The following is a 25,753-nucleotide window of genomic DNA, read 5'->3' as shown; positions in this document are numbered from 1 at the left end:
AGCGCCCACCCCCATCCTCTTTACTCCTTCACCTCAGTATTTCCATTTCCAGCCAGTGCTGGATGCCTTTGATGGGGCATTTAGTTCTGCTCCAGTGGATTGAATTCATAGTGATTTTTCTTTTAAATTCCAAGAGGTCTCTTTTGCCTTTGGGCAAAAAGATGACACATTTACTGTCTATAATATAAAAACAAAGCTTCCTTCTTGTGGAGAAGGACTCCCTGTTAATTACAACATTTCACACTGGGGGAGTATCTTTTGATTTAATTTAGAGCCTCTGGCAATTTACCTCTGAGCTACTGTTTATCTGTCAGAAATACTGGGCCTGTTAAATGTGAACAGTTTAATAATGCAGGGGCTGAATCCCAGTTGTGTGTTTGAAAAAGACAAAATAGTGTATGCAAGTGGGAGTGGGGGTTACAGAAGAAAAATGATTAAAAAAAGAATGGGCCTATTACTCCCACCAATCTTTAGAGCACCTTGAACCTGATTAAAACGCTCCCTAAACACATACTGCATTGAAACAAAAAAATGGACTCTCCAGGTTCTGATTTGCCCAGCTTACCTGATTTAAGACATCAATATCATGCTGTGCACTTATTAAGCTGTTCACCACTGTAATATGGTTGTTGATAACAGCTAAATGAAGAGGGGACTCCTTAGGCTGCAGAAAGAAATGAAAATTTCAAATTCAATCGATTCTTGTTTCATCATTCAGATCAAAAGGCAACTCATTCAGCAGGTGTTTCCTGATCATCTCCTGTATTCCAGCACTGCCAGGCACAGTGGCGGGCCCTTAGTTAAGTCTTTGCCATCATTTCCATCCCAAGGCTCTACAGCAAACCTGCTCACCAGCAATCAGCTTTCCCACTTTATTCATTCTGGAACTTGACAATGAGCACCTACTATGGGCCAGGCTCTTTTCAGGATGTTAGGGATCCAGTGGTGAACCTGACTGACTCTCAGGAATCTTTCCATCTAGTAAGGTAAGCAAATACTGATTTTTTTTTAAGTCACAAAATAAATATACAGTTTGTCGGGGGAGGGTAGAGCTCAGTGGTAGAGTGCATGCTTAGCAGGCACGAGGTCCTGGGTTCAATCCCCAGTACCTCCATTAAAAAAATTAATCAAGGATACCCCCCCAAAATAAATATACATTTACAAATGGTGATAAGTGCTTGGAGGAAAAGCGGAGAGTAGTATGAGAGTGTATGTGGGGTGGGCAAAGGGCCAACCTTTCTGGAGGTCAGAAAAAGCCTTCCTGAAGAACTGACATTTGAGCTTAAATATGAAGGCTAAGAAAGTATTAAACAGGCTTCACCGCAGGACTTCTCAGAGCCTTCAAAGAGCTAAAGCGCAGTGGGAATAGCCACAAGCAAGGAGCAACATTCGCGTTCAGCATTTCCCAAGTTGCTCTGATCTAAGGCTCTTTCTCCCTAGAGGCAGTTGTGGGACTAAGGCCCCCCTCACCCAGGGGCACTGCTCACGCTCAGGCCTCCCACAGTGTGTTCACCAAGCCCTTCAGCCTGCTCCCCTTTCCTCCTTTTTTGTGGCTAAAACACCCATCTTCCAGCCACACACTCAGCCACCTCCGCTGTGGGCTTCCTACCCTGCCCAGCCCTGCCAGGCTCAGTGCCCACCGCCAGGGTCACACACACAGCCCCCTGCTGCCTCATTCCCACTGCTGCCACTGGCCCGGGGAGGCTCTAGAGAAAACGTGTCTCTGGGGGAAGAAAAGGCAGCTACGAGGGGGAAAAAGGTGAGAACACAGTTAAGGTATAAGAGGGAGCGAGGTGCCAGGCATCCGGTGGGGAGGAGGGGGCAAGGGCACAGGTGGGAAAGAGCAGGAGCGGCAGATCCAGTGAGACTATGGGGGAGTGGGAGGTGAGCTGAGAAGCAGAGCGAGTGGAGAGGGGGAGGGCAGACGCCGTGAGGACGGGTGGTGAGGACCGGGCGCAGCACTGCTCAATCGCAATAGAGGACACTACTCAGCATCAGTTACGCACATCCAGCACATTCTCCTGATGGCACTTACCACATGCTCACATCCCCAACAGTTCACACTCTTTCAAACACTGGGCTAATAGCTTTTCATTCACAACTACCTCACAGCAGTTAGGTCTTCCATTCCCCACTTGATACAGGAGGCACAGAGGTTAAATCAGTTCCATGAGGCATCAAAACTAGGAAGTGGCAGAGATAGGATCTGAACCCAGATCTTCCTGCCTCCAACATCAGCACCAGGCTCCTTCCCAGGAAACAAGGGTAGATGGATGGAAGAGAGATGCAGTGAGTTGGCAAGGGATTCACCAGCGCCCAGAGGAGAAGGAGAAGGGCAGATGGGATGCCATGGCTGCAGACTGTCCAAGAGTGAACAAGGGAAATCAGAGAGGGGTGGGGGAGAGGGCAGTGGCAGGGGAAGCCTTTCTGTGCGGGCTGCTTCTGCTCGGGGAGAACTTTCTTTCTAGAGGTACTAAGCATGAAAGAAGAGAACATATCCCTGGTCCCAGGGACACCGACAGTGCCCTTCCCGCTGGGACCACCAGCCTTGCTGGGGCCCAGTCCCTCCTGAGAAACAGGAAGCATGCTTGGACGGACCAGGCAAGTTCAGAGCCAATTCCCCTCACGCCATTCTCCGAGAACTACCAATCATGGTTTAATCACATCCCTCCTCTCAAGTTGATACAATAAATAGTAATGGCTAAGCAGGATGAAAGAAAAAACTATTTTCTCAGGAGAACTGAAAGTAGAGTTAAAAACAGAGGAGTGCTTCTCCATTTAATTCCACCACAAAGGGCCTCTGTTAACTCTACCAAAGCCAATTAAAACTTCAAAAAACCTAAATCAGTATAAAGGACTGACTTTCCAAAGAAAAACAAGACCACTCGGTGATGGGGGAGAAAAAATAATCATTCTCCTTCTCATTTACAACAGCTTCATCATTTCCCCAGACTGATAACTTTAATACACGAATGGCATCTCTAGACACATGAGAAAGTTTAATGGCAGCAAATATAAACATTTAAAACACAAAGATTTCATTTTGTTCAGGAACTTCAATGACTTTCTAAAATTCATCCCTCAGATCTTATTTCTCAAGAGTAAAGCTCAGTCTCCAAAAGAAGTCGGTCAGCCCTCCCCGAAAGAATCCCTCCTTGGTGAAAACCTCCTCCCCCCACCCTGCCCCCCACGTATCCACCAAGGAGCATCTCCCAGCACAGCCAGCCTCACAGAGCCGGGACCAAAGCCCGTGTTACCGTAATAGACTCACTTCCACCTTATGGTGCAGATCAACGTTCTCACTGAGAAGAAAGCTGACAAGGGATGCGTGGCCATTCCGGGCTGCTGTCTGCAAAGCACTGATACTGAGCTGCAGGAGACAGGTGGAGAGAGAAGGCAGGGAGGGACCCCCATTAGAATCCAGCCTGCTTTCTGAAGTTCCTCACTAGTAATCAATTGATACAGTGTAATAGTACGACTTCTTAGAAAAGAAAATCCACATGTTTCTGATTATTTGGGTGGAGGGGTGGGGCTCTCTGTTGCTTCTAGGTGTCTCCCATAAAAGAGTCAAAGTCCTAGAGAAAACACATGCCTCAGGCAAGTATGAATTAAACCTGTCACCTTCTCCAGGAAGTACAAAAAGGACTGGGGCCAGTCTCCTTTCTATACACCCTACAAACCCCCTTCTTGAGCTGAAACAGCTGAATTTGGTATTGGCCCGAGGAAATGCCCCAATACTCTCCTGCCCTGACCATTTACTAGCAACCCTCCCCTTTGCAGAGACGGCCTCAAAGCAGATTTCCTCACAGTCCTTCTACTCAACCCCTTTAGTACCTCTCCTTCACTCTGCTACCAGCTGCCTCCCCGGCTCCTGCTCAAATATCCTCACTTAGTGCCCACACTAGATGGCAAAGTGCTCAGGTCAGGGTCTACTCTTCATTATCCTGCCGCCCTCCAACAGGCCTAGCATGGTGCCCTGCAATAAGACAAAGTCCAATGAATAGTTAGTGATTGATTACAGCTGGCCCCCTGTATCCACGGACTCCGCATCTGTGAATTCAATCAACCATGGATCAAAAATATTTGGAAAAAAAATTCCAGGAAGTGCCAAAAAGCAAAACTTGAATTTGCTCATGTGCTGGCAACTATTTACACAGCATTTACACAGGAGGCTGTGCCCTGTTACATGCCAATACTGTGCATTTTGTATAAGGGACTTGATTTTGGTATGTGAGCCGGGTCCTGGAACCAATCCCCCGTGGATATTGAGGGACAGCTGTAATTGCAAGATTGCTACAAGGTATTTTCAGATCCTCAGTATAAGGATGCCACAGGATATTATTTTTTTCTGAAACGGCTGCATAAGTACGTGCCATCCAATCCGCTCCTCCGCAGTGTGACCCTGCCACTCCCTATCAAGCAGTGGGGTTTATCTCTTCATCCCCTTGAATTGGGGTGGACCCTGTAACTGCTCTGACTAATAGAACATGGCAGAAGTGATAGTACGCTGGTTCCAGTGTGGCCCCTAGCTGGCCCGGCAGCTTCTGCTCCCTACAACACGGAAGCCAGCTGCCACGCTGCGAGAAGGCCAAGGCACATGCAGACGCCACATGCTGGTGCTCCGGTCAAGAGCCCCAGCTGATGGCCAACCTCAACTGCCCGGCCTGTGAGTGGGCCACTGTGGACATCCACATAGGTAAGCCTGCCAATAACTGAAATCCTGGCCAATATCTGACTGCAACCACACAGCTGACCCAATGTTAAGAATTCCCCAGCTGAGCTCAGTCAACCCTCAGAGCCATGGAAGACAGTAATGCCACTGTGCTTTGGGTTGGTTTGTTATGAACCAACAGATAAATGGTACAAATGTTCACAGGAATGATACGCGCTCTGGCCAACTGGAGTCTAGCTTGAGCTGATACTAAATGCCTATATGACATTGAATAAATGGCCTCTCAGGGACGGGCCTCTAAGTCTTCCTCTGTAAAAATGACACAACCACCTATATTACTAGTTTTCTATTGCTGCTAATAACAAATTACCACAAATTTAGTGCCTTAAACAATACCAATGTATTATCTCACAGGTCTGGAGGTCAGAAGTCTGAAAAAGGTCTCGCTGGGCTAAAACAAAGGCTTTTCTGCAGGCTTTAAGGAGAATCCATTTCGTTGCTTCTTTCAGTTTGTAGCAGCCACCCATATCCTCTGGCTCATGGTCCCCTTCCTCCAACCTCAAAGTCAGCGATGGTATACTGAGTCCTTCTCACATCGCATCGCTCTGACCTCCCTGACGGCCTCCTCCTTCTGCTTTAAAGGACCCTTGTGATTACAGTAGGCTCACCTGGATAATCCAGGCTGCTCTCACTGTAAGGTCAGATAATGAGCAATCTTAGCTTCCCCTTGCTGTGGGAACTCACATACTCACAGGTTCCGAGGACGATTATGCAAACATCTTTGGGGGCCATTATTCCACCTGCCACACCATCCTACTTCTTTCTCTCAAACAACAATACTGGGAAAATAAATGAGCGAGTAAACGTATACAGTAATCATAACAATCATTACATTCATTCCACAAAAAATTATAGAGTACTTATTATGTGTCAGGCCCTGTGTTAGATAGTTGGGGGTGGGATATGCCTAGACCGACAAGATCTCTGATGTTATACTCCAGTCGGGGTGGACGGTCAACTAATCTATAGATGGTAGACTGGTAGATCAGTAACTCAGCAGATTTAGAACAAACCCATTTATTAGATTCTAGGCGTTATTAGAAGAACAGTATCTGCTAGTGGTATGTGCTACAGTGAGAAGTAAAACAGCATGACTTTGCACTGAGTGATCAGAAAGGCTGCGTGGATAGGGTGGCATTTAGACTGAGCTTAGAATGATGGGCAGTGCCCCACAGTGGGAAGATGTGAAGCGGAAATAAGTCTGTGAGATGCCAAAGCCAGGAACCCTACAGCAGAAAGAGCTGTAGGAGTCTGTGCCATTTCACCCATGAAGCATTCCAGGTACAGTGTGTAGGGCATATAGAGTTTTTAAAAGCCAAAGAAATACCTGAAATCTTAAAAAAAAAAATCTGTTTTAAGATACCAAAAGAAAATCATGAAATTGAAGTCAATAAATATTTAATAGACATATTCATACTTCATTGATTGTTAAATGTAATATTCATAAGATATTCATTACATTTGTAAACAATATGTAGGGTCAATTTTTTCACCTCCCTCAAATTCTCAAGTGTGCACGGAGTTCTAAGAAACCAGAGTCAATCATACATTAGGGGAGTTTATCATATGCAAATAATTGTAAAAGCACAGATAAAAATGCCTTTAAAAATAATTTACAGCAAAAAAAGATATATTTAATAGGGTATCTGGGGGCATTTACAAATATTTGGTAAGATGTCAGAGTAGGGCCTCCGGAAATACAGAGTTCTTAGGGTCTCCAGACGTCTTCACTAGACCTGGGGCGGCTGGTAAGGCCCTGAAGACATCCTGCTGCCCACACTCTGGGCAGCCGCTCCCCTTAGCACAAAGAGGGGAAGCCTCCAGAGGCAGCTAATGCCATAATCTCTCTCCAGGCACTTCCGCAGAAATGACTCAGCCTTGATGCCCTCCCTTAGTCGGGGTGGGGGCACAGGCTCCGGGAGCCCAGGGCTAATCAGTGTCAGTGCGTGAAGCATTTTCAAGACCAAACACAGTAATCACCCACAGATGTGGAAGCAAAATGAGTCTCACACGCCCTGGGTGTGTGTCCAGGCTGCTGGCTTCTTGCTTCAAGCTGCCCGTTTCCCTGGGGTCTTCACTGAGTGGGACGGAGACAGGTGTGGACAGCAGTCGGGGTTCTGAGGCTGCTGATCCAGGAAGTGTGCTAATGAGACTCAAGATAATACAAAAGCTGAAAAATGAACTCAGGACAATTTCCAGGCTGCCTGGATGAGGTCGAGGCCATAAGGATGTGGACAACGTGGAGCCTGCCGTCCTAGCAGGGTGGGGAGAACGTGAGCATGTGAAAGCCATTAGAAAGTAAATCCCCTCTGAGGGCCAAATAATTAAAGGGAGTGACGGAGGGAGGGCACAGAGCAATGCAGTGAGCTGACAGGAGTGAGCCCAGGAGGATCCTGCTAATGAGGGAGGCCTTTCCAGGGATTCCTTCCAGGGTGGCTGCAGACCCGGGGCTGAGAGGCGCCCAGGCAATGACAGAAAAACAGCACCGCTCTCCATATCCTGAATATTTCCTGGGCCCCATGAATTCTTAACGTTGCTTTCACTTATTGCCTGAATAACCTTGCAGCATCAGTGGAATCACCTCACACTAGCTTCATTTTCTATTTTCTCTTGCAAACTTGTCCATTTTTTTACAAATTTTATACAGTGACAAACACATGTACAAACACATACTGTCTTTTCAATTAGTGTTCTATCATGAATGAATATTTTTCTATATGGCGGTATATTTAGTATTTATCATAATAGAAATAGGTTCACCAAACTTTTTTTAGCCTTCCCTGACCTTTTGTTGCCCTTATAGGTTATATCTAATTCTTGGCTATCGGTGGTAACTTTAACATCTATCCTAAAACACAGAGCTTCCCCCGCTTTTAGATTATCGCCTTAACATAATTTCCCAAATATGGATGAATAGGAAGAGACAAATTGCTTTTCAAATGGGTTAAATAAGCGTACACTCCTGCAAGCAGAATACAAGGATATAAAACATTCCGGTTTGGGACTTCATTCTTAATTCTAGTGTTTAACTTTACACTTTTTGAAAAGGAACTGTGTATACACACTGTGCTAATATGGTGAGATCTCCAAGATAGATAGATGCATAGATACTGGCAAGTAAAAAAACCAACGTGCAGAGCAGTATATACATATGTGAACAGGTGTGTATTTAAATGTACGTATATGTATGCATACATAGAGATGGTGAGCTACCTACCATTTATGTGGGGTCAGTAAGTATATGTGCATGTGTTTAACCACATTTTCCAAGTGACTGCACGGAAAATTCCTGCAAGATTAGATCAACTATTAATAATATTAGTTCTGAGGAAATGAAATTGAGATGGGGAGTTGGAATAAAATATTTTTCATCATATACCCTTTGGTACTATTCAGATTTTTTGTTATTTTCCTTCTAATTTAAAATTAATTAGAAAAATAGAAAAAGAAAGTAAAACCATTTGAAGACAAGGCTATTCAGCACTTAGAATCTCAGGCTCTGAGATTGAATCCTTGCACTTTCATTGAATGGCTGTATGATCCTGGATGAGTTCCTTGCCTTTTCTAAATTCTAGTTTTCTCATCTGAAAAATGAAAATAAGTGTCAAAGGATCTTAGCACCAAACTATTTTGTATTTAAAAGAAGGCACCATCCTGTCTTCTTCAGGCTCCAGACTGACCACTTGGGTTTTCACACAGTACATTAATATTTTTTCCACACCTACCATGTATAAGGTAGAAAAACTAGGGTAGGAGTGTCTCTGTATTTGAGAAGTGACAACTACCAGCTACTTTGGCCCTGTTTTCAATTATTCCTGCCCCAAATAATTAAGAATGGCATTGTTTTTGAGGAAAAGTTAATACGGGAATATCAGAGGTAAATCATTAATTCTTGTCCCAAAGTAAGCAAAAGTCAGCCCTCCAAACCCCTGACCCAGGTTCTGCACTGGCAGATTCAACCAATCACAGGTTGAATATGGTTGGTTGAAGCCTCAGATCCAGAACCACAGACAACGACTCTATTATGCCATTTTATAGAAGGGACTTGAGCATCCCAAGATTTTGGTATCCCCGGGCGGGTCCTTGAACCAAACCCCTACGATTACTGAGGGACTGGCTTCATTTTACAAAAGCCCAGCCCAGGACCAGATTACCCAAAGAACATTTCAAGTCCCCCTCCCTGTGTGAGTGAGCAGGCATGGAGCACATACTTTATTTGGAATGTTGATATCACTTCCAGCTGCCAAGAGCACTTTGCTGCATTCTTCATGACCTCCTTCAACAGCTAGGAAGAATGGTGTTTCGCCATTCTAACAAAAGGGAAAAAATAGTTAAAATTAATTGCCCCTTGGCATGGAATGAAATTACCTGAGAAACAGCATGCTTTTTCTATGTCTTTGGCGCATTACTCTTAATGGATTGCATTTATTGAGCATCTATGTGCCAACTTATACTGCCAAGATTGTATGCTTTGGCACAGTTAAACTGCACAATAGCCCTATGAGGTCAGAGTTATTATATCCATTTTATAGATAAAGAAACTAAGCCTCAGCTGAAAAGTGGCAAAGCTAATATGCAAGTCCAGCTGCTTGGCTCCAAAGCCTGCATTCTTAACTACTCTGTCATGCTGCCTCCTTTCAGGCTTTCCCTGCACCACTCATACTTTTAAGCTTTATTAATTAATCTGACAAACATTTATGAGACTCCTAGTGTTCAGCAGGCACTAGCAGGCATTGGGACTGGAAAGATGACTAGGATACAGACCCTGCCCACAAGAAGGTAACAGCCTGTTAGGAAAGATAATCACAGGAATGAGGAATTATAATGCAGTATGAAACATACAGAAATAGAAGCACGTATGTACCAAGTACAGCTTTAACCTTTAAAACTGATTTAAAATATTGTATGTCACATACAAAAAAATGTAATACCTACCTCTGTAATCAAGTTTTCTGAAACTCACCATGATAAACACTAGTAGTATAAGGTGAGTTTAGGCCAAAACATAGAAAAGAAGGAACTGGTCTCACATAATAACTTAGAAATTTCCCCCTCCTCATGCGGATTCTTTCCTAAAAATAGTAGGAAGAAATGCAAAATTCCTTCCCCATGTCCTAACCACTTCCCGCCTTGGACACTATTCTGCATTAGGGTAAGTTCAGAAAGCTTTACTCACAGCCAATTAGGTACGAACAATCATGTCAAAAGGAACAAAAGAACCCAGGACCAATGATCCTATCCTACCAAGATGGAAAAGTCGTATTGTGGCTGCTTCACCTGGGTGCCTGGGACAGCCCTCTGCTACAAAGTCATCTGACTTCTTGCTTTCCAGGAAAAGAGATGCCAAAAGGCAAACCCCAGTGGAAAAATTTTTGCAAAAATTGTGAAGGAAAGAATCCATGTCTTTAATCTATATCAGGAGCCTAATAAACATTCATATCGTTGACCCAGCAATCCTACCTCGAAGAATATACTCAAAGGAAACAGTGAAGAATACAGACTAAAGTTTACATACAAGGAAGGCCGTGACAGCATCACTTTAATAATAAAAACTGAACAAAACCTAAACGTCCAAGTGCTAAAGAACAGTTCAATGAATTCTGGGCAGCCACTAAAAGTACACATGAATAGGAACACAAAGAAAACTGGAAGGAAAATACATCCGATGTTTCAATATAGAGAAAATATGAGAATTGCCATTTATGTTTATTTTTATCTCAATCTTTAAAATTTACTTCTCTGGCATGTTTTATAATATATTAATTTAATTATAAATGTACATGTGATTAGGTCCATGTGAGTTTCTTTACTGGTATGAGTTTGCTACCAAGAATGTTTGGAGACCACTGCTGCAGAGCATAGTCCCGTGAGTCACTCCAACTGGTCTGGCAAGAACCTATGTAAAGAAACGGAGGCAGCCCAACGCTGTGTGAACACTGTGGACCTTATCCAAAAGGCTAATATTATCACTAGATACTTGACTTTGTGCAAATGAGACCTATCATAATCTGCAGTTACACTTTGTTGGACTTTATGGCTTTTCCCCAGTGTGCCCTGACTCAAAAATAGCTAAAGGGTGGATGAAATCCAAGCGCACACATTCCAGTGGTAAAGCATGAAAACAGCAGGGCAAGAACGACTAGAGCTTTAAGTTAAATCCTGTGACTATCGGACTGGATCTCTGTATTGATTTGCGAAGGGCAATCACGCCGAAGATTTACCCTAGGTGATTCATGGTCTTTTTGAGTTTCCCACACATCATTCATAACTTTTATTCAAGAAGACCAAACTCCCAGAATCTTCCTTAAGTTAAACCAATTCAACCTGATCATCACAATGCCAGATGGTTACACACATAAAAATAAACAAATGAAGGCTCTATTTTTGTCCCTGATCCTCAGCTGAAAGTCTGGCTTACATTCTCCCAGGAACTGGAAGAGAAAAAAGGAGGATGACAACGCTATATACCACTGATTCCGATGACAACCATGATCCCACTTACTGCACAACATGACACCAGTGATAACAACGGATACGACTTGTTACACACTTAGCCCATGCCAGGCACTCTTCCCTGTACTAAGGGTGCAGCGCAGCCTTTCATTTTAAACCTCATCATGGCCTTATGAGGCTATTTGACAGATGAGGAAACTGAGGCTCCGGGGGACCAAGTAACATGCCCACGATCATCCAGCCGGAGTGATGGAGCCAGGATCAGACCCAAGTAGTCGGAGCCCTGCTTTTCATCTGTGTGTGCCCCAGTCCAGGGATGCATGGGACCAGGCTAATGGGCCTCTGTGGTCCAAAGGGAATACTGACTTTTCCCAGGCATCACACATGTCCACTTTGAGAGCCTTCAGTCTTCATTATGTTGCCCTATGGCTACATTGTGGCTATTCTGATGGTCATACTTCACCAACTCTAGGTCAGATACTGCTTCTCTTGCTAACATATCTGAGATCAGGATGTAGCTCACAATCTCAGCCCAGCAGGTAGCAGACATGACACAGTTGTCATCGTTTGTGATGTGCATTAAACCAGAATCCGTGTCAGTGGCTTAGAAGAAAATCTCAGGAACTACAGCGAGGCAGCCTTTGAAGAAACACTGCCTCACAAGCGCCCTTGAAGGCACAGAAGGGAAAATGTTGTTGGGAAAGGCAAGGACATCAAGACTCTGAGTAAGAAAGTGATTTAGAAGAATTGAGCTCAATGTGTGAAGTACACGAATACTTAACCAGCTTGCCTCGCTTATCTGTTCCTCTACATGGGTGTGATAAAAAAAAAAATTCTAAGATGAAAATCTAAAAACTCTTTCAATAGGTATAAAATATTCTAACTGAAAAGAAAGCTTTTTTGTGTGTCATAGTTTAATTGGCAGCATTATTTTTTCTTAGTGTTACATAAAACAATGATGTGCCCTACAAGCAATGGTGTCTTACATTAAGTGATTATGATATTACTTCTAGAAGTATCTCTCAGGAGAGGTGTCAGGTTAGAATTTATCAGAACGTTGAACTATGAGGTCCAAGAGGACTCCCTTGCCTGAGTTTCCAAAGAGCCAGCCCCACAGGCACTGACCCAGAGGTTAAAAGGTGACTCACAAGTCTGCCTCCACAGACACAGCTTCTCCACTGAACCCCAGGCCCAGTTTCTATCTCCCTGCTGCCCCCCACCTGAATATACCCCCTCATCCCGGATGCCTCAGAGTGAGCCCATCCAAACCCGCATTACCGACCTCGTTCACCCTCTCCTCCCCTGTGCTGCACAGCTCAGGTATGGTACCCGACCCTCCCACAGTCCAAGCCAGAGAGCTGGGGTCAGAAAGTCTTCCCTCTCCCTCATCCCTGGACACAAGCCTCTGCCCTGTTTGCTGCCTGTGACAGGCTCTCCGGAGCTCGGGCTTCAGCCACATCCGTGGTCACCTGACTGAGACTCCCCACCTCCAGCCCCTCCAAGCACCAATCCCCCCTTCAAACCACTCTGACAGCTACCTGCCTGCACCCAAGATGGATCCCACCCCTGTTTGCTGCTTAAAACCCTTCAAGTTCTCTACTGCCAACAAGCTAGAGCCAAACCCTCCTCCTGGTAAGCACCACCTTTCATCATCTCTCTCCCATGGTCCACTGAGCAGCCACCTTTCCTGGCCCACCCACCCTTCATTCCTGCCACCCCACAGCTCGTCTTTCCCAGGACAACATCGTGCTCTTTCTCGCCTTGGTTCCTTTACACGGGCTCTTCCCTTGTCTGGAATACTCTACCCTTGTGCCCGTTCCAATGCCCAGACCCAGACAATATACCACCCCCTCTGTGAAGCCTGGGTATTTTCCTCTGTGTTCCCACAGCACAGTGTACATACATCTATAATGGCATTTAGCCCAATACATGAATTTTTTTTATGACCTTCTTGCCCTGTAGGCTTCTAGAATAAGAATACACAGTCTACCTAGCATAGAGCACATATTAAATAGCTCCTGGAGGTATGGGTGGATAAATGAATGGGTTAATAAATGAACTTCTGTGGGTTACTTTAAAGAAAAAATAGGAATCTTTTAGCATCACATTGTACACCCTGTGGCACTAACATTTTTGTTTGCTTCCTTTTCCTTTCTTGAAAGCTGTTCCTCCCACTTTTCCACTTTAGAGCCTCATGTCCTCCTGTAATGAGCACCTCCACATACCTCATTGGTCTCATTTACTTCTTGCCACTGGGTGAGCAGCACCCAGACTGCAGGGCTGTGACCATTCTTTGCTGCGAGGTGCAGGGCAGCGTTCCCCTCCTGCAACACAGACACACCCACGGTAGATTCCACTGCAGCAAGGAACACCCCCTCCCATAGTCTGGGCTGCTGCAGGGCTTCTGGGGAGGTATTATTTTGATTAAAGCTGTGGCCAGAGTGTGGGCCATGTTATCCACAGCTGTAAGTGAAATTCACAATTTTTAAAAAGTTTTAAATGAAAATACATAGCTGTTCGAAGCAGTAGAGAAAAAATCATCCATGCTCCTTGCCCTACCTTTGCTGCTCATTTGCTAGCAAAAAGTGGGACAAAAACTTTTTCCCATATAATCTTTGGGAAGGCAAACTGGTGAAAGATTTCTGGGAGGGAGTTTTAACAATAAATACCAAAAGACTTTAAAATGTGCAGAACTCTGTGACCTATACAATTCCACACCTAGGAATTTCTCCTAAGAAAATCATCAAAGATATGCACATAGACACGGATGTGCAGCCAATGTGTCTCTCCCCAGACTCAGGGGCTGAGTCTCCAGCAGACCTCAGGGGAAGAAAAGAGTAGACTGGAGCTGACAGTAGAAATTCCATGTAGTCCACTGATTTCACAAGCATTTATGGAGAGAAATTGGAAATCTGGACAACCCACTGCAAAAGTGGGTTGATTTCATCTGGATATTCCATGATTCTCTCTGACTGTAGTAACAACTGAACAACTCTACTGCTTACCACACCACCACCACCTAACCTGCACATCAGCTGTCACTCCCCTTTCTCCAGCACTCAGCAAAGACACCAGAGTCCATCTCACCTTGTCCCTTTCTGAAGTATGCAGGTTAAGGGCCATGAGTTTTTCTATCATTTCAACGTGTCCCCTCTCCGCTGCCAAAAGAAATGGTTTTCTTCCTTTCTGAAAATCAATCACAACGCCCCAGTGTTAATTACCCACTGACCCAACAGGCGAGGCAAATGACAGTGGGCAGCACTGTGCGGGGGACGAGAAGGACAAGATAGTGACTCTGGTCATAGAATTCTGGGCCCTTCTTGGGGGAGGGTGATAACAATCTCTCTGATTCCAAACCAGATCCAGTTCCGAGTTGTTGCCCCAAACAGTGGGAACTCCGCATCAGCACAGAATCGTTTTTATGCGGGCAGAGAAGTACTGCTCAGAAATGGCCTTCTCACCACAAGCTCACCTCTCCTTACCATTACAACAAAACCACAACTGACTGCTAAACAACCATCAGAAAAAAAGACTGAAAACTGCGGGGACAACTGATGCCCTTGAAAGTCCAACAACCCCCACTCCTGGGCTGTCAGATGTCTGCCTGTGATCCCCCAACAGATAAAGTACACTCTTTACTGGGTGTGTTTGCCCTAACAGACTAATAGCCCTAGGTAATGCCTAATCCCACAATAGCTCAGCCTGGCTTGTTTCAACCCACCTGATCAGAGTCATAAATCCCACCACCTTTCACGGACCCTAAACCTCTTACCTCATCTACAATCAATCAGAGCCTTATGCACAAGCTGATCAGGCACCTTGTGACCCTACCTTATAAAACACCCCAACAACTAACCCATAGGGCTCACACAGGCACCTCTCATTCACGTGACTTGCTGTTGTCTATGGCAGCGTACCCCAATAAATTCCTTCACTACTCTCATACTTTATCTCATGCTTTATCTCTGGTAAATTCTTTTACCAACCTGCATCACCAGCTTGCACCACCCTGACGTAGCACACAACAGAACCTAGCAAAAAAGATCTTCAACTGGAAACATAAAGAGGGAACCACAGCAGAATGATAGGAGGGGTGTGCTCATGATAAAATCGGGTCCCATAACCCTAGGTGGGTGACCCACAAACTGAAGAATAATTAAGTCGCAGAGGCCGTCCCATAGGAGTGAGAGTTCTGAGCCCATGTCAGGCTCCCTAGCCTGGGGTTCCAACATTGGGAAGAGGAAACCCCAGAACATCTGGTTTTGAAGGCCAGCGGAGCTGAACTTCAGGAGCTCCATGGGACTGAGGGAAACAGAGACTTCATTCTCTTGGGAAGTGCACACAGAATCTCGGACATGCTGGGTCCAAGGGCAGAGGCAGTGATTTCATAGGAACCTGGGCCAGACCTGCCTGCTGGTTTTGGAGGGTCTCCTGGGGAGGTAAGGGACTGCTGTCACCCAGGGGACATAAAATCTGGTGGCAGACATTTGGGGAATGTTCATTTACATGAGCTTTCCTGGAGGCTGACATCTTGCTTGGGTCATTAGCACCAAGACCTAGCGCTACCACCTAGCGCTACTGCTACCGAGCAGCCTGTAGGCTTAAGTGCTGGGAAGCCTCAGGACAAATAACATACTGGGTAGGAACAGAGCCCCACCCATCAGCAGACTTCCTGAGCCACAACCGCCTCTAGGCGTGCCCCTAGACACAGCCCTACCCACCAGAGATCCAGGACCTAGTTTCACCCAGCAATGGGCAGGCACCAGCAACTCCTGCCAGGAAACCTGCATAAGCCTCTAGTCCAGCCTCATCCACCAGGGGCAGGTACCAGAAGTAAGAAAACGATAATCCCAAAGCCTGTGGAAGGAGTCCACAAATGCAGGCCACACTCTACCCTGGGACCAGCTGGACCTTGGCCCTTAGGTGACAAGAGAGAAGTGTACTGCTCCCACAGAGGGCCACTCCTCCAAGGTCTAGAAACATAATTAAGCTACCTAAAAATACAAATAGAAATCAAGACAATATGAGGCAGCAGAGGAATATCTTCTAGGCCAAGACACAAGATAAAATTCCAGAAGAAGAAATAAGTCAAGCGGAGACAGGCAACTTATCTGAGAAAGTTTAGAGTAATTATGGTGAAGATGGACAGAGAACTCAGAAGAAGTACAGATGCACAGGGGGAAGCTTTTAGCAAACAGAAAACATAAAGAAAACTCAAACAGAGTTGAAGAATATAATTACTGAAATTTAATAACACACTAGAAGGAACCAGGAATAGACCAAATGAGGCAGAAGAATGGATTAGTGAGCCAGAAGACAGATTAATGAAAATCACTATGGCAGAACAGAAAAAAGAAAAAAGAATGAAAAGAAATGAGGCTAGTTTAAGAGAACTCTGGGATGACAGGAAGCACACTAATATTCACATTATAGGGGTCCCATAAAGTGAAGAGAGAGAGAAAGGACCTGAGAAAATATTCAAAGAGATAATAACTGAAAACTTCCCTAACAAAAGGAAATAGTCACCCAAGTCCAGAAAGTGCAGAGAGTTCCACACAGGATCCACCCAAAGAGGAACACACTGAGGCACACAGTAATCAAATTGACAAAAATTAAAAATATTAAAATTATCAAGAGAAAAGCAACAAATAACATACAAGGGAACTCCCATAAGGTTATCAGCTGATTTTTCAGTGGAAACTCTACAGGCCAGAAGGGGGTGGCACAATATATTTGAAGTGATGAAATGGTAAAACCTACAACCAAGAACACTCTGTCCAGCAAGGCTCTCATTCAGATTTGATAGAGAAATCAAAAGCTTCACAGGTAAACAAAAGCTAAAAGGATTCACCACCACCAAACCAGCTTTACAACAAATGTTAAAGGAACTTCTCTAGTCATCAAACCACAAGGAAAGAGGTACATGCATCCCCATATTCATTGCAGCACTATTTACAATAGCCAGGACATGGAAGTGATCTAAATGTCCATTGACAGGTGACTGGATAAAGAAGTTGTCGTACATGTATACAATGGAATACTACTCAACCATAAAAAAGAATAAAATAATACCATCTGCAGCCACATGGATGGACCTGGAGATCATCATACTAAGTGAAGTAAGCCAGAAAGAGAAAGAAAAATACAATATGATATCACTTATATGTGGAATCTCAAAAAAAAAGGAGCCAAATGAACATTTACAAAACAGAGACAGATTCACAAACAAAGAAAGCAAACTTATGGTTACCATAGGGGAAAAAGGTGGTAGAGGATAAATTGGGACTTCAAGATCTGCAGATACTAACTACTATATATGAAATAGATAAACAACGAGTTGTTTCTGTATAGCACAGGAAACTATATTCAGTACCTAGTAGTAATCTCTAATGAGAAAGAATATGAAAAGGAATGTGTATATATGTATATGTATGTGTGTGTGTATATATATATATATATATATATATGTATAAGTGAATCACTCTGCTGAAACCAGAAACTAACACAACATTGTAAATTGACTATACTTCAATTTAATTCATTAATTAAAAAAAAAATGGTCCTCCCAAGGTGTCTGGGGAGGTGCCACCTCAGTCAGACAATGAGACTCCCTTTCAAATGCAGCAATTTTACCAACTTTCTGCATTTACTGAATAGTTCTTTCACTCAACTATCTTCTGAGAAGCTAATTTTATGCCAGATTCTGTTTGAGTCACCCACACACCACTCAGTGAACTTCACCCTACAGATAAAATTGTTTGAAGCAGAAATTCTCCAGGGTTTAATATTTACATGACTCATTCAGAAATGACATTGTATCAACTGCTTCTTTTTAGGCCTTCCTAGCTTGCTCACATGTTTCTCTCCAATGTTCATAAATAATCAACAGGAAAACTCTTGAGAACAGGTCTATATGAAATGGAAAGGAGAAATTAGGAATTATTCAGAGAATACAGCTTAAGAGGGATTTTAGGTGTGATTTGTTGAGGAGGAAAGTTCAAATGGAGAATCTTCTGATTACGGTAATTTCTCCAACTTTTCACATTGCCGAGGGAGACTCCATTTTCAAAAGCCAAAATGTCATCAAGAATAGTGAAAGACCCATAGAAAACTCAATTCTGGAATCTTTAAAAGCAGGAAAGGAAGTTGGGGTGACAAAATAGAGGCAGAAGTATTTTTTCAACTAAAGAAAACATTCACAAATTGGCTAAAGAAAAAATTCACAATACTGTTATTAACTAAAAGCTGAGCAAGATGCTTGAAATGTGAAAAACAAGATACAAGACTCTTTACAAGAAGGTTCCTGAATCTGAGATTCGTCATCGGATTGCCTGCTAATGCAAGATAATAAAAAGTTAACGGTCACTGTTAACTTGAGATAATAGCTTATGATTCTGCAATAACTTAGAGAAAAATTGAAGGAAAAGTGCCAAAATAATAAATGCCCCCACCACCACCAAAAATGTGTATAGGGTTCAGCCCTACAGGGCTCTGTATTCATGCATGAACAGAGGCTGGAGAAAAAAAAAAAAACAAACTGGTACCAAAAAGTTCCCTTCATTTATATTCTTGAGCCAGATATGTTGCCAATTAGACTTATGTCCCCAGCCCTTCGAAGTTTGAAGTCCTGACCCATCATCGTTCTCACTGAGTCACTAAGGAGAAGCAAACGGAAAAGACAGAGGTTGCTCGTGGCCCCTGTGTGCTGCCTGTGAGACAGACGCCTAAGCGAAGAGCAAGATCTAGTCCTGACCATGCACAGCTCTTGGGGCATGACAGACCCCACATGACTGTGTCTGGCTTATACAAACACCTGCAAATAATGACAACAGATAAAGGTCCATATAGACAAATCACAAAAGGGGGACGAGAAACACTGATTATATACTAGATGAAAACATTTAGGCACACATCCTTATAAATCATTTATTTAGTTAACATTTATATGTTAATTATTCAGTTATTAATATTATTATATATGTCAGATATTGTGCTAAGCAAGAGTGGCCAAGATAAAAACTATAGAGCCCCATCCCCAATAAGCTCACAGTCCCGTAGGGAAGACGGACACATATGCAAGCGATTATAATGAAATGCAACGACTGAGTGCTGGTGATATGTGGGGGCAGGTAACTGAGTGTGAGTGTGTGTGTGGTTGCGGAGGCAGGGGACAAGAAAGGGTGGATGATGACCTTTAAATAAGGTTACAAATGCACTGGAACAGGAGAAAAGAGCACTGGTGACCAGCTTCCTGCCCCCATCTTTGCCACAGAGAACAGCCCCTGCACCCCATTTTTGTGGAGCTGTGCATTCCAGCTCCTGCCTCTTCTACCACACAGCCCTCGGTCACAGTGTTTGGTTCAGGGATGGTCACGTGCCAAGCCAGGGCAATCAAAGTCCCCCGTGGCTTTTTTTCTGGCACATCCTATTTTCACTCTAGTGTCATCAGCTAAGCTGTCAGGAGCCCTCTTTAAGGAGAAGGAGCCTTCTAAAAGGGAGACACCACCTAAGAGTGAAGCTGGCAGAGCGGAGAGCAGAGCTGAAAAATGGGAGAAGCGACAAAGAGCCCCGCTGACATCATCTGAGCTCCTGGATTCAGACAAGCCTGAAGCTACCCATGCCTGAAATTTTTCACTGAATGAGTTAATAAATTCACCCCTTTTTTCTTTCCCTTAAGGTAGTTTGAGTTGAGCTTCTGTCACCCTTCCTACCTCACAGAATTATGAGTGACCTCAAAGTCCATCAGGAGGTCTTCTCAGGGTCAACTAAACATTTCAGACTCACATAGTTATCACAGGCCACACTTGACACCTGTCTACTCAGAAGACAGGGGCCACAAACCACAGCTTGTCCGTGTCAGCTGTTCCTCTTCATACCATCCTCCACACAGCTGCCCGGGAGCTGCTGTCTTTGTCCCCTCAGGCGATGGCTCAGTTGCCAGGGGTCAAGTCGCACACTGGGCAAGTGTGGGAGCCATCCTGGCTTTGAAGACATGTGCCCCACAGAAATAACATCTCTTGTAACGACTTCTTCAGTATAGCTTCCAGGACCTGCAAGGGACGTGCCCGGTCAGTTAAAAGAGTCACTGCACTCAGAGACGCCCATTCCCCTCTTAATTCACAGTTCATCCAAGTTCCTCCATGCCCAGGTGCAGTTTACCCATCGGGGTCGTTTTTATCATAAGCAACGCTGCTAAGTAACAGTTAATACTGGATCTTTGTCTTGTTTGCAGGGAAACAGAGCCAGAAAGTCAACCAAAGTTTAAATTCTCATGCAGAAGGAAAAGGGGTTTTGTTAGCCCTTTACCCACCAAGCCCATAAATATCACATGAGAGTGTTGTGTCCCAGAGTGAACATCTGTTGTTTTGTCTCTCTATTTCTTTCTTGTAACAGCACTTTGATTTTCTTTGGGAGAATCCCTCACATACACACACAAATCAGGTCATTTAGTCCACTTCATGCTGTCAGTTGCCAGACTTTACCTGCCACATGAAATGATCATGTAACCCATGCTGGTCAGTGATGGGTTCAGAATTGGACATATGATTCAGACAGGGCTAAACAGCTGTTTCTGAGATTTACAATATGAACATCTGATGGGACAGAAACTTTCTTACTTATAAATCAGTATCTCTAACAATGTATGTAAGAATATAAAATTGAGGCTACTAGTAGCCATCTTTCTCACTGTATGGAGAGTATATCTATCAATAATGTCAACACAGAGATAGCCAAGAGTTGGGGGGAAAAAATAGCTGGATCCAGCCATGCCTGAAGCAAGCTAGCTACATCCTCAAACTCTTTAGTTAGGAGTTAATAAATTACCTTTAATGTTTAATCTAGATTAAACTGGATCTTTGTCACTCATAACAGAAAAAATTCTAACTAACACATATTTAGCAGTCTGCAGACAACACTACTAGAAATGTCACGAGTCTGTTCAACTTTCAAATGGCCTTACTCTTTTATCCTTGGTTGCTACAAAGTCCTGCATTTCTGCATGGCTAAACAAAACGACAGAGGATCTACCCACAAAGAAGGCCTAGTCCTGTAAGAAATGGGAGGTTATCAAAGACAAAACATTTTTCCATGCCAAGAAAACAATTACTAAACTTTGGATGCCCTTTGAAAAATGTTATCATCAAGAAAAAAAAAAAGTGAAAGCCAAATTACACAAAATAAAGACATTTAAAGCAATCTATACCTTATAAACATATCAAAAGGCAGCATAACAAAAGGTGAGGAGACATTAAAATGAGATCTAAATCTTTTCTCGCATCTCTAGTACATGTTATCAGACAAAATAACAACAGGAATTTTTTAAATGTGGTTTTAAAAAAAATACAGTTTCTTATCTTTTATTTAATTTTTTAACCATCCAACCCTTTTAAACTATGTTCAAGTCGGCCTCTATCCAGTGCAGCCTCATAGGATTGGCCCTACTTGGAAGGAAGGGAGATTTTCCAGCCAGGAGGACAGTGGAACCTGGTGTCAGAGTCTCAGACTGTAGTAGAGAATAACCTTCATTTTGCTGGAGGTTTACAGGGACATCATGACCTAGCCCACGGGGATGGCTGCAAGAACAAAGAATGCCTGCAGCAAGAAGATTACATCAACCACACCCCCTCCCTTATTTTTTGTGTAAAAGGAGCCTGACTAGAACAGGATGGTTCTCCAAGACAGTAGTCTGCCATCCTCTCTGTCTGCCAGCTTTCTGAATAAAGTCGCTATTCCTTGCTCCAACACCTCTTCTCCCTACTTACTGGCCTGTTGTGTGGTGAGCAGAACAAGTTTGGACTCAGCGACAAGGCTTCAGGCTCCAGACAAATCATAACACCTTCCTGGCTCAGGAATCTCTTTATCAACTTAAATAAGGAGAGTCGAGAAATCCTGTTGTCTTTTTCCTTTACTAACTTCATGTGTATTTAACTTAATATGTCTTAATGCATTTAAATTTTTTGCACGTGAATAAGTCTGAGAAGTTGTAATTACTCATTAGAAATTATTTTTCATTTTTAAGTTTACTGCCAGAGCTATTTGACAAATTACCAAGGTCAGTAAAAGTTTCACAAACAGCCATTGAATGAGCACCCAAAGGCCAACCTGCCCACCCTCCCCACAGGGATCCCAGAGACGGCGCCCTGGGGAGCCTCAGACAAGAGGAGGCGGGCAGAACCCAGCACAAAGCCCCCCAGTGCCTCCTGGGCACACAACACCCCACGACATTTCCCTTCCCCCTGCGTTCAGGACCTCACAGCAGAACCCCAGCAAAAGGGGAAAACCAGCAGGTCCCTGAGTAACTAGAGATTGGAGAGAGGAATCTAACATTGCCGTGGATAAAAAGTGCCAGAAGAGCAGTGCGGTGAGTATGAGGAAGGATGCAACTGGGGTGAGCAGGGCCGCTGGGTCCATTATCCCCAGATGGGAGCTGACAGGTCTGATTAAACCCAAGGCTGTCAGAGGTTGGCCTCAGGTCCGTATAGGAAACTATGTCTTCTCAAATTCCCTCATGCTCATTATTCCCAGCCCTCCAAAAAAAAAGAAAGGTGCTTCTCTGCATTTTGGCCTCTAGAGACTTCCTTTAAACCAGTGGAAGTCCCCTACACGTGCGGCTGAAACCAGCCTAACGCTGTACCACCACACTCTCGGGAATACTGAACAAATACAGGCATGGCCTCTGAGAGCATTCCTTTCTGTGTCCCTCCTTCTCCAAACATTTTAGCCCGAGTACTTATTTTCGATGGCTAGGTAAGTGTTTACAAGTAGATTCAAAATATCTAGACGACTTTACCCATAGCCTCTCCTGCTCTAATCCCTCTCCCCTGGAGAGGCCACCTGTTTCTAGAGCCATGGAGTCACGAGAAACCTCAACATGTTTCCCTGTGTCCTCCATCTCTCCCATCCCACCAATCCCTTCTGGGCCTAGTTAAATCCATTTTACTAATAAAGACCTACTCCCAGTAAGGCTCTCCTTATTAGCTTTCGGAGCTCCCTCCAGGCTAATGAGAAGGATTACTAACTCTGGGCAGGTATACAGGCTGTCAGTCACTTACTGTTGATAAGAAACTAGGCAAGAGGGCTAGCTGTGAAGGTGGAGCAATCTTTTCTATCAACTGTATTTCACGAGCTCCACAATACCTTTAAGCAAATACAGATGGAAAATCCAATAATGAATTAACTGACTCTGAACTCCCGATCCCAGTTCCTACTGGCTTTTGCCAATATCCTTGACCCCAGATCTCAGCTCTCAGGAAAAGGAAAGATTTTTGTCTTTTCCAATGATCAATCCAGGTTTCTTCAGGACTAAAATTGGACTTCTTTCCAAGATTCTTCTCTTCCTAGATGACCCAGTGGACTCATTATTTGCTCATTCCTCATATGTCTCTCAACCCATCTTAATTTTAGAATCTCTCAGCTGCACATCTGGCCCTGCACAGTCTGCTGTCAGGGCTCCTCAGCCTTTTCCCCAGCAAAGAGAGTTGGAGGAAGAGGAGTGTAACAGGACAAGGCCAGAGCCAGCTGAAGAACGCTGGACAGGGAGGCTGCTGGCCGGCAGGGGTTCCAGAAGTGGGGAAGGCTCCCCGCAAACCTTTGGTCTTTGAGCCTCTTCAGCCTGCCTGATCCTCCCCACACACCGCTGTCTCCCAGGAATGCATACAGAACCCCGTGAAAAGGAAGACAGTCCTCTGTCTCATACAGAACAGGTGCTAAACACATATCTGCTGAATTGAACTGAATGGAATTCATTCACAGGCCACACCCCTAGTTACCATGCATCAAACCATAATATCTGATTTCCTCATCCTGACATTAAATGCTGTTTGATTATGGCTATCAGTTTGAAGAAATCAGATAGTATTTTACCCTACAATACTTGTTATAGTAACTACCATTTAGTGGGCGCTTACCACACATCGGGCTCTTTGCTAAGTGCTTTATAGTTGTTAACTCAGTTAAGCGTTCCAACGGTGGTTGCTCTAGTATTACTGCAAAGGAATGGCTTAAGGGTGGTGTCTGATTGGAAAGGGGTGGTGGAATGGCTTACCATTTAGCTCCCTGGCATAGGTATTTTTATATAAGATTGAAGAAGTATCAAAATCATTTAAATCAAAGAATGGAGGTATTGCTGATTAAAAAAATGCCATGGAGGTCAAGACATCTCCCTCACCATGCCTTGGTGCTACCACGAAGTTGGTTTTATTATTCCCACTGTACAGATGGAGATGAGGCTTTCAGCAGTTGGAGAACTTGCTAAAGCCACATAGGTAATTTATGTCCAGACCTTAGCCGAAGTCTGTCTACCTCCAAGGTATAAATACATAGTTGCTCAGTCCTACTCAGAAGAAGTAAAAGAAATTTACAGACTTCATTTGAAGAACTAGTCTTTGTTGTTACTACTTTTAAGATTGAGGTCAGAAAAACATGTGAAAGTTTTTTTAAAAGAGGTGAAATAAAGTGAATATTACTGATTAACTTCTAGAGAGAACTTTAACGGAGAATCAAGTTCTAGAGGCACAGTGAAAAGGAGGTGCCATTCGAAATCAAAATATCAATCCCACAGAGGATATCAACCTCTGAAAAAAGCCTGAAAGGAGATATTCTAAAGAAAAGACAGTCCGTAGCACATGGGCAATGCCCAGTGCCCTCTGAGAAGGGAGGCGGCACAGCGATGGTGACTGGAGTCAGCCAGACCTGAATTCAACCCTGCATCTGCCGCTTTCCAGTACGGGGGCTTCACACAAGGTACGTAGCCTCTCTGAGCCTTGACTTCCTCAGATATACATAAAAATAAGTATAATGTTCCTTCTTTATAGGATTATTGCAGGGCTTAACAGTATAATTCATTCATTCAGCAATGATTTGTTAAGCATCTGTACGTGCCAGGCCCTAGATCTCTCACAGAAATAACGTGTGTATGTAGCTTTCCTCTGTACCCAGAGCACTAATAAGTGCTCAATAAGTGGTAGCTGTTATTATTATATCGCTTCTTATGAAAAGAAAAACATATAGATGAATCTGGTAAAACCGCACTGTATTCCATGTTCATTATGGCAGAGCCTCGGGTCAAATACATCCCCAAAAGCCAGGAATAACAGAGTACAATGCAGGCACCCAAAGAGGGTGGAGACTGTCTATACCCTGGCCAGGATGAGGAAGTAGAGCCTGCTTCCTCAGTACTCCCATCCTCCCACATGCAGGTGCCAGGGCCACCACCAGCACCAACACTTCCCTTCTGCTCCGTGTTCTGCCAGAATGATGGAGGAGCTGGCTACAGGGCCGGGTCCGTCTGTGTTGGCTGCTTCAGCAGTTCCAGCAGGAGCAGGAAGAAAGCGGAATCTGGTGGGGGTATATGTGAGACCTGGCCCACTACAGCGAGCACACCTCATCCGGCTGGTTCAGGTCCTTCAGGTGCAGGTCTTGAATGAGGTACTCCACAATGCGCACACCATTGCTCTGAGCTGCAAAGTGCAGGGCATTCATTCCATCCTAAAGACAGTCAGGGTAGGGGAGGTAATTACACAGCAATCTAAGGACTTCCCCCTCCTGCACTTACGTCCAGGTATGACC

The 25,753-nt window shown here is 44.1% G+C and overlaps 1 protein-coding gene across 1 annotated transcript in view; it reads right to left on the bottom strand.

Annotated features, from left to right (window-relative positions):
- The window catches only part of ANKDD1B (ankyrin repeat and death domain containing 1B), a 56,007-nt gene that overhangs the window by 12,468 nt on the left and 17,786 nt on the right, over positions 1-25,753 (bottom strand). The window contains exons 5-10 of the mRNA XM_064481639.1: positions 25,568-25,672; positions 14,273-14,371; positions 13,411-13,509; positions 8,944-9,042; positions 3,272-3,370; positions 566-664 (exon numbers count right to left, since the gene is read on the bottom strand). Coding sequence (XP_064337709.1) covers positions 566-664; positions 3,272-3,370; positions 8,944-9,042; positions 13,411-13,509; positions 14,273-14,371; positions 25,568-25,672 — 600 coding nt within the window. The remainder of the gene's footprint in view (positions 1-565; positions 665-3,271; positions 3,371-8,943; positions 9,043-13,410; positions 13,510-14,272; positions 14,372-25,567; positions 25,673-25,753) is intronic.

The sequence above is a fragment of the Camelus dromedarius genome, chromosome 3 (genome assembly GCF_036321535.1).
Source record: "Camelus dromedarius isolate mCamDro1 chromosome 3, mCamDro1.pat, whole genome shotgun sequence".
In the NCBI taxonomy this organism is placed as follows: domain Eukaryota; kingdom Metazoa; phylum Chordata; class Mammalia; order Artiodactyla; family Camelidae; genus Camelus; species Camelus dromedarius.
The sequence above is the reverse complement of the archived record's forward strand: the minus strand, read 5'-3'. Positions and strand labels throughout refer to the sequence as shown.